This window comes from Ornithodoros turicata, chromosome 1 (assembly GCF_037126465.1).
Source record: "Ornithodoros turicata isolate Travis chromosome 1, ASM3712646v1, whole genome shotgun sequence".
Taxonomy (NCBI): domain Eukaryota; kingdom Metazoa; phylum Arthropoda; class Arachnida; order Ixodida; family Argasidae; genus Ornithodoros; species Ornithodoros turicata.
Genome location: NC_088201.1, coordinates 55,840,383 through 55,849,410, shown reverse-complemented (window position 1 = coordinate 55,849,410; position 9,028 = coordinate 55,840,383). Strand labels below are relative to the sequence as shown.

Sequence of the window (9,028 nt, the reverse complement as noted above, 5' to 3'; positions counted from 1 at the left end):
CTAAACTAACGTAGAAAGCCGGGGCAGTTGGTGATTTGGTATGATGACGAAGAAAACAGCAGCACAAGGAAGATGTAGCTCTAAAGGGCTAAATGCGCCGGGAAGAGGCAAGCAGTAAGGGTGCCATCCGCGGATACGTCGTTTGGAGACGGACTACACGCTCACACACGTCCGCACAGGTTGACTTCTTTATTGCAACTACAACTAAACAGAGAGAGAAAGATGGAGACCACAGAAGGAGAAGTAAACGGACACTCTCCGTGGGGACGATACGAGGATGGGAAGCCAAAGGAAGTTTATGTAAGTGGATGCTCTCCCCCAAGTGATTCACAGACCGAACCCCAGACACTGAAAGCACATATGAAACGTTCTGTCTTTACGTTAGCGGAGAAGACAGCACATACATATAAACATACGTTCGTTTTCCCAACACACTCCCCCGCAATGAGCACTAGCTCATTCTGTTATACAATCTGTAGCGGGAAGAGATGTTGGATGGCACGTTTAAGTGTTCCACCTCCGGGAAGTCGGAGCTCGCAGGATCGTACACGTCCATCTCTGCCAGGGAACACTTTGACAACACGACACATCCTCCACAATTGTCTGGGAAGACGGTCCTCCTTTAGCAACACTAAATCGTTTACTTGCGGTGCCGTCGAGGTCGCAGTGCGCAGCTCATGTGCTGTACGCAGTTCCAGGAGGTACTCGTGTACCCACCGCTTCCACAGGCGCCGCAGGAGAGCCTCTCGGTAACGCAGCATCTTCGATAGCTGCGGCTGGCCGGGCCCCGAGGTAACAGTAGGCTGGTCAGGCAGTCGGGTTATACGCTTACCGACGAGAAAGTGGCCGGTGACAAGGGATCGGGTTCGTTGCTGTCCGAGTAGACGAAGGAGATGGGCCTAGAGTTCACCATGGCTTCTACCTCTGTGAGTAGCGTTGTTAGTTGGTCAAGCGTCAAGCTACTTTTGCCCAGGACCTTCCCGAGAGTCGTTTTGACGGTGCGCACCATCCGTTCCCAGAATCCGCCCCACCGCGCTGCTCTCTCAAGGATAAATTTCCAAGTTATGTGCGTCCCAGAGAAATAGTCCTGTACTTCGCCGCCTCGCATTTCGGTCCAGAGCTGTTTAAGGTCTTTCGATGCGCGTTTGAAAGTGAGGGCATTATCTGTGTACACAGTGTGGCATATCCCTCTCCTGGAAATAAATCTACGGAAAGCCAATAGAAAAGTGGCCGCTGTTAGATCGGTTACCAATTCGAGGTGCACGGCTCTGGTTACGGCACACGTGAACAGAACTATGTATGCCTTGCTGCTTCCGGTCTCAGTTTTATAGAACAAAGGCCCGGCGAAGTCAATCTCAGATACAACAAATGGTTCTGCCTCTGCCACACGGTCGCGTGGTAGTGGTGCCATTGCCTCATCCGCTGGCTTGGATCGCCGTTTCCGACAGGTCAAACATTGATGAATAGCTCGTTTGACTGCTTGCCTTCCTCTCAGTATACAATAGGACTCACGGAGCTGCACTAAGGTGTCTCTAACACCTCCATGCAGAAGTCGCAAATGCTCTTGCGTGACGAGTTTCGAAGTGAAGTCGTGATCCTTGGGAAGAATTATGGGATGCTTAACTGCTGTCTCGGCATCGCGCTGTTGCAGCCTTCCTCGCAAGCGCATTATTTGATCCTTGTCCACGTAGGGTGACAGGGTTCGTAGTGGAGACGTTTCGCCGACAGTGTTTTTGCCCGATGATAGTATCTCCAGTTCTCCTGGAAAACTTTCCCTCTGCACCTGGCGGATCGATTGTCTCAGCGAACTTTGGATTTCGGCCGCATTTAGCGGGCCAGAAATCCTAGCATCTTTCTGTCGACAGTTATGAATAAAACTCTTGATCCACGCGGTGATTCGAAGCACAGTCAGAAGAGAACTGTGGTTCTCAAGAGTGAGGAATGGCGTGCTAACATCGGCATCCGTCGCCATCATCGCTGTTGCGTTTTTTCTTTCCTCTCGCGATGTTGTTTCAGGAAGCTCCAAGGTGTCAACTTCGAATTTCGGCCAGAGGGCCTCTTCATTGTTGAGCCACTCAGGTCCCTTCCACCAGAAGTCGTCTTTTATGAGCATGTCGGGCAGCACTCCTCTTGTTAGCAGATCAGCTGGATTAGATTCACCTGGACAGTGATGCCAGCCTGAAGGGTTGCACATACTTTGAATCTCGGTGACGCGGTTGGCACCAAAGGGTTTCCATCTATACTAGCGCTTCCTTTTACCCAGTGAAGAACCACGGTCGAATCGATCCAATACCGCACGGTGAGGCCTTCGTAGTTCAAAGTTGCTGTCACGTAGTGAGTAAGCCTAGCACCCACAAGAGCACCCAAAAGTTCAAATCTTGGGAGTGAAACTCGCTTTAGTGGGGCTACTCTCGATTTAGCAGCTACGATAACGACATTTATGCTTCCATCTTCGTACACTGTGCGCAGATGCAGCACTGCACCGTACGCTTGCTGGCTCGCATCGCAGGAGCAATGAATACTTCGGGACACAACTGAGTCATCGTCTGTGATTGCCCTTGGCACAGTGATCTTTGGTAGAAACGGAATTCCCTTGCACCACTGTTGCCACTCTTTACCGATGTGTTCGGGTAGCTCGTCGTCCCATCCGATGCCCAATTCCCACGCTCGTTGACTTAGTATTTTTGCCTTGACTGTGTAGGGCGAGAGAATGCCGAGAGGGTCGTATATATTCGTGCACTAACTTGAAGTAAACATCTCTTCGTGTCTCTTTTCTTTGTCAGGAACTGGTCCAATGAGTCCATTGGAGGTGACAGGACGTCATTTGTCGTGTTCCAAACAGTGCCCAAGACCTTTTTCATCTGACTGTTGTCTTTGTTTTTAGTCCTGAACGATACCTGTAGCTCACTGTCGTTCGTCGCCCACTTTCTTAGATGCATGCCAGCAGCCGAAAGAACTTTATTTGCCTCATCGTGCAGAATTTCAGCCTCTTCTCTTGACCTGACGCTAGTCACAAAGTCATCCACATAGAAGCCATCCGTTAGTTTTCTGCAGGTTTGAGGGTAAGTGCTAGACATTAAGTTGAAATGATAACGAAGTGTTGCTGCAAGAAGGAACGGGCTGGACGCGGCACCAAAGGGCACCCTCGTCATTCTCCACACCTCAATATCGGAGAGTGGTCTTCCGCTCTCCGGCATAAAAGTGTACCACATGAATCTGAAAGCGTCTCTGTCGTTCGGATTAAGAGAAATTTGCAAGAATGCTTTCTCAATGTCGGCTGTAACGGCAACGCTGTGCTTACGGAATCTTAGAATTGTCGCCAGGAGATCAGGATTCAGGTTTGGTCCAACTTCCAGGCAGTCATTCAACGAAGGGCAGTCCGAAGCACTGGACGAAGCGTCAAACACGATGCGCACTTTAGTACTTGCTCTGTCAGGTCTAAATACAGCTCGATGAGGCAGGTAGAAGACTGGTCCATTGGCGTTTGCTTTGATATCAACTTTCTCGGCGTGTCCGGCATTCAAATATTGCCGAATAGTGGTGTCGTACTCCATCATGACGGGCTGGTTCTTCAAAAGCCTTTTCGTTAACGAGTTCAGTCTCTCCTCTGCAGTTTGCTTGTTTGTTGGCAAACAGGGATCACTGGTTTTCCGCTTGTATGTGTACCTCGTACCTTCCGTCTTCATTGTGCTTTATCTTTGCTTCGAACTCTCGCACGATAGTGTCGTTTACCTTGTCGCAAACCGTATCCTTTGTTTGTATACCCATATGCTCTAGTTCCCAAAATCGCCTCAGTTCGTTCGATATACTGTCTGCCTCGTTTTGGTCAACTACCGTTCTCACGACGCAGACATTAGTGCAAGTTGTAACTGTACTTGTTGATACCGGTCCTTGAAGAGTCCAACCAAAGATTGTATTGATAGCCACCAATGATTCGCTCAAATACTTTGTCTCTCCGGTGACGACCCTCCAATAGCAGTCTGCTCCGATAAGGATTCCGATTCCATGGTCGCAGTCGGTGTCAGTCATCGGAACGTCACCTACGCAGAGACCGTCCTAAAATGGAACGGGTTCCATTTTTTTGCATATGCACGAATAGTCTGAAGGAGCACTGTGCTGTTTGCAGCGTACGTCGGGCTGGAATCTCTCAACGTGGCAACTACCGTTGGCTTCATTATCTGAGTTGCAGTAGCTGTTGTGGCAACTTCGGATCCGGCGCCATGTTTCCATGTTGGGTCGCACATCACTTTCAAGTGTTTCCTATTACAAAATGCGCAGCACAGTCGGGACCCACTTCTGCATTCCCGTGCCCGATGATATTGTTTGCCACATCGAAAACATCGTCTGTCTGCTTTGAGCTTCTCCTTCTTTTGTTCCAAAGAAAGAGGAGCCGCGCAGCTCTGCAGGGAATGATCAGTAGACTCACAAAATACGCATTTTGTTTGTTCTGCGCCAACCGTTAAAGCAACTCCTGATGGGAGATTGTTGTGTTAGCGACTTAGCGTACCGTCTCCAAGTTGTTTCGTTATGTGAGGCTTGCTTGCTCCCCCGCGTTGACCTCTCTCGCGTCCGGCAACTTCTAAGTTCAAAAATGTCAAGTAGGAGTCAAAATCATCCTTGTCCACATGCTTTCGATCATATTCCAAGTTGATATCCACAGGCACTGCCTTGCGTAAAACGGATAGCAACAGCACACCATATGAAGAATGAGCCACACCCAAGGCTTCCAGGCACCTGACCCCAGTTCATACTTCGTCGTAAAGTTCGCGTAGCTTAGCGACTTGACTTGAATCATTTACTTTTGGCAAGTTTAACGATCTTGACATGTGTTCGTCGATAATTAGACTTTTCTTCCTGAATCGGTCCTTCAGAAGTTCAATGGCGGTCGGGTAGTTTTCTTCGGAAAGCGAAAGTCCTTTCATAACTGTCATTGCCTTTCCTGTCAAGTAGCTTTTCAGATATTTGAACTTGTCCACCTTGGAGAGCGATTCGTTTGAGTGGATGGTAGAGTCGAACTGGTCCCAAAAGCTTTCCCAGTTTCTGAGGTCCCCGTCAAATTTTGAGATTTCCAGTTTCGGAAGTTTCACATTTGTGGAATTTTGACTTCTCGAATTACTGGAGCTCCTTGGGTCAGTGGGGGGACTATCTAGGGCATGCTTGGCAATCGACCTTGTGGTGCAAATTTTGTCTTCATAAGCCTGCGATCCAGTCAATTCCTCGTCATAGGCCTCGTCAGTCGTTAATTCTTCTATTGCGACGTTTAGCTGTTCTAAGGCACTCTCTTTAACAGTGAGGAGGTCGAGTTTCTGTTGCAGCTCACCTTTAACATTCGTTGTGCTTGGCTGCTGAGCAAGTTGCACGATGTCTTCCGTTATCTTTGTCACTGCTGCACGGATGGTGGAACGTTTTCGTTTGAGTCGGTCCATCGTCGATTACTCCACGGTGGTACCTTGTCGATAAAGGGCCTTCTTTCCCGGGTTTCGGCACCAGAAAAATGTAGCTCTAAAGGGCTAAATGCGCCGGGAAGAGGCAAGCAGTAAGGGTGCCATCCGCGGATACGTCGTTTGGAGACGGACTACACGCTCACACACGTCCGCACAGGTTGACTTCTTTATTGCAACTACAACTAAACAGAGAGAGAAAGATGGAGACCACAGAAGGAGAAGTAAACGGACACTCTCCGTGGGAACGATATGAGGATGGGAAGCCAAAGGAAGTTTATGTAATTGATATTAACATTGCCTTGAGTTTGAGGGGGAAAACACAGGACGAACACAGGACGAGATAGACTCAAACTCAAGGCAATGTTAATATCAATTCAACACCAGCTAGCTTGCCTCCTCCTGCTATGTTCATCAGGTTTATGTAAGTGGATGCACGCCCCCAAGTGATTCACAGACCGAACCCCAGACACTGATGAAACGTTCTGTCTTTACGTTAGCGGAGAAGGCAGCACGTACATATAAACATACGTTCATTTCCCCAACAGAAGACGCAGAAATGTAGAAACAACAGGACAACTGTTGACTCTCGAACTCAACTAAATGGTTTTAATACAGAGCGAGACGCTAAAATTCAAACACAATAAAGATGATAAATATATATCAGGAAGTAAAAACCCATATGCTCTAGTTCCCAAAATCGCCTCAGTTCGTTCGATATACTGTCTGCCTCGTTTTGGTCAACTACCGTTCTCACGACGCAGACATTAGTGCAAGTTGTAACTGTACTTGTTGATACCGGTCCTTGAAGAGTCCAACCAAAGATTGTATTGATAGCCACCAATGATTCGCTCAAATACTTTGTCTCTCCGGTGACGACCCTCCAATAGCAGTCTGCTCCGATAAGGATTCCGATTCCATGGTCGCAGTCGGTGTCAGTCATCGGAACGTCACCTACGCAGAGACCGTCCTAAAATGGAACGGGTTCCATTTTTTTGCATATGCACGAATAGTCTGAAGGAGCACTGTGCTGTTTGCAGCGTACGTCGGGCTGGAATCTCTCAACGTGGCAACTACCGTTGGCTTCATTATCTGAGTTGCAGTAGCTGTTGTGGCAACTTCGGATCCGGCGCCACGTTTCCATGTTGGGTCGCACATCACTTTCAAGTGTTTCCTATTACAAAATGCGCAGCACAGTCGGGACCCACTTCTGCATTCCCGTGCCCGATGATATTGTTTGCCACATCGAAAACATCGTCTGTCTGCTTTGAGCTTCTCCTTCTTTTGTTCCAAAGAAAGAGGAGCCGCGCAGCTCTGCAGGGAATGATCAGTAGACTCACAAAATACGCATTTTGTTTGTTCTGCGCCAACCGTTAAAGCAACTCCTGATGGGAGATTGTTGTGTTAGCGACTTAGCGTACCGTCTCCAAGTTGTTTCGTTATGTGAGGCTTGCTTGCTCCCCCGCGTTGACCTCTCTCGCGTCCGGCAACTTCTAAGTTCAAAAATGTCAAGTAGGAGTCAAAATCATCCTTGTCCACATGCTTTCGATCATATTCCAAGTTGATATCCACAGGCACTGCCTTGCGTAAAACGGATAGCAACAGCACACCATATGAAGAATGAGCCACACCCAAGGCTTCCAGGCACCTGACCCCAGTTCATACTTCGTCGTAAAGTTCGCGTAGCTTAGCGACTTGACTTGAATCATTTACTTTTGGCAAGTTTAACGATCTTGACATGTGTTCGTCGATAATTAGACTTTTCTTCCTGAATCGGTCCTTCAGAAGTTCAATGGCGGTCGGGTAGTTTTCTTCGGAAAGCGAAAGTCCTTTCATAACTGTCATTGCCTTTCCTGTCAAGTAGCTTTTCAGATATTTGAACTTGTCCACCTTGGAGAGCGATTCGTTTGAGTGGATGGTAGAGTCGAACTGGTCCCAAAAGCTTTCCCAGTTTCTGAGGTCCCCGTCAAATTTTGAGATTTCCAGTTTCGGAAGTTTCACATTTGTGGAATTTTGACTTCTCGAATTACTGGAGCTCCTTGGGTCAGTGGGGGGACTATCTAGGGCATGCTTGGCAATCGACCTTGTGGTGCAAATTTTGTCTTCATAAGCCTGCGATCCAGTCAATTCCTCGTCATAGGCCTCGTCAGTCGTTAATTCTTCTATTGCGACGTTTAGCTGTTCTAAGGCACTCTCTTTAACAGTGAGGAGGTCGAGTTTCTGTTGCAGCTCACCTTTAACATTCGTTGTGCTTGGCTGCTGAGCAAGTTGCACGATGTCTTCCGTTATCTTTGTCACTGCTGCACGGATGGTGGAACGTTTTCGTTTGAGTCGGTCCATCGTCGATTACTCCACGGTGGTACCTTGTCGATAAAGGGCCTTCTTTCCCGGGTTTCGGCACCAGAAAAATGTAGCTCTAAAGGGCTAAATGCGCCGGGAAGAGGCAAGCAGTAAGGGTGCCATCCGCGGATACGTCGTTTGGAGACGGACTACACGCTCACACACGTCCGCACAGGTTGACTTCTTTATTGCAACTACAACTAAACAGAGAGAGAAAGATGGAGACCACAGAAGGAGAAGTAAACGGACACTCTCCGTGGGAACGATATGAGGATGGGAAGCCAAAGGAAGTTTATGTAATTGATATTAACATTGCCTTGAGTTTGAGGGGGAAAACACAGGACGAACACAGGACGAGATAGACTCAAACTCAAGGCAATGTTAATATCAATTCAACACCAGCTAGCTTGCCTCCTCCTGCTATGTTCATCAGGTTTATGTAAGTGGATGCACGCCCCCAAGTGATTCACAGACCGAACCCCAGACACTGATGAAACGTTCTGTCTTTACGTTAGCGGAGAAGGCAGCACGTACATATAAACATACGTTCATTTCCCCAACAGAAGACGCAGAAATGTAGAAACAACAGGACAACTGTTGACTCTCGAACTCAACTAAATGGTTTTAATACAGAGCGAGACGCTAAAATTCAAACACAATAAAGATGATAAATATATATCAGGAAGTAAAAACAAGGGTGATAAGGACACACAAACATACCCCTCCCCAAGTAGTTGCACTGCGCCGCAAACTTGTTGAAGAAAAGAAACATGGTTGTTAACAAGACCCTCTATTAGTTTGTTTTCCAAGAGATTGATCTCGAACTCTAACTACTACGCCAGCTTCCATTCTTCACAAAAAACGAAATCTGCTTGGACACGTGTGCTGTCTAGATTTCACTCAGCCGAATTTCCGAGCGTCGCTTTGGACCAGCGCCTTAATTGGGCAGGCCATTAGGAAGAAAAATTCCCCGGGATTTTTTTGTTGTTGTTTCCTATTAGGGTCTGATAAATGCTTTATTTGAAAGGTCTCACGTCAACACCTGAACAATAACTTAAGCTAGTTGCTATTGGTTCATACTCCAAAATTCAGCGCAAGCGCGTCAAGGACAGGAGGCGACGACGGGGCGGAGCGGTACTAACGACTGTATCATTTCATTCAGCTAGCATCATGTTTCATCTCTATCATTTTTAGCGTCATCTGTATCAGCCTTATCAGCTTTCGTACACTAGCTGAATACGGCCCAT

The 9,028-nt window shown here is 47.7% G+C and overlaps 4 protein-coding genes across 4 annotated transcripts; all 4 read right to left on the bottom strand.

Annotated features, from left to right (window-relative positions):
• Positions 1–820: 820 nt before the first annotated feature.
• LOC135392654 (uncharacterized) lies at positions 821–2,194 on the bottom strand. Its single transcript, XM_064623407.1, has one exon. The coding sequence runs from the start codon at positions 2,192–2,194 to the stop codon at positions 821–823; it is 1,374 nt and encodes a 457-aa protein (XP_064479477.1).
• Positions 2,195–2,675: 481 nt separating this feature from the next.
• On the bottom strand, positions 2,676–3,686 carry LOC135392566 (uncharacterized). The gene has a single exon (XM_064623302.1). The coding sequence runs from the start codon at positions 3,684–3,686 to the stop codon at positions 2,676–2,678; it is 1,011 nt and encodes a 336-aa protein (XP_064479372.1).
• A 1,059-nt stretch (positions 3,687–4,745) lies between these two features.
• On the bottom strand, positions 4,746–5,426 carry LOC135392495 (uncharacterized). The gene has a single exon (XM_064623227.1). It carries the CDS (start codon positions 5,424–5,426, stop codon positions 4,746–4,748), a length of 681 nt encoding a protein of 226 aa, XP_064479297.1.
• A 1,674-nt stretch (positions 5,427–7,100) lies between these two features.
• On the bottom strand, positions 7,101–7,781 carry LOC135392434 (uncharacterized). The gene has a single exon (XM_064623160.1). It carries the CDS (start codon positions 7,779–7,781, stop codon positions 7,101–7,103), a length of 681 nt encoding a protein of 226 aa, XP_064479230.1.
• Positions 7,782–9,028: the final 1,247 nt, after the last annotated feature.

Excerpts from the sequence above, each read along its gene's own strand:
- LOC135392654 (XM_064623407.1), bottom strand. The coding sequence starts at position 2,194 with ATGTGCAACCCTTCAGGCTGGCATCACTGTCCAGGTGAATCTAATCCA.
- LOC135392434 (XM_064623160.1), bottom strand. The coding sequence starts at position 7,781 with ATGGACCGACTCAAACGAAAACGTTCCACCATCCGTGCAGCAGTGACA.
- LOC135392495 (XM_064623227.1), bottom strand. The coding sequence starts at position 5,426 with ATGGACCGACTCAAACGAAAACGTTCCACCATCCGTGCAGCAGTGACA.
- LOC135392566 (XM_064623302.1), bottom strand. The coding sequence starts at position 3,686 with ATGAAGACGGAAGGTACGAGGTACACATACAAGCGGAAAACCAGTGAT.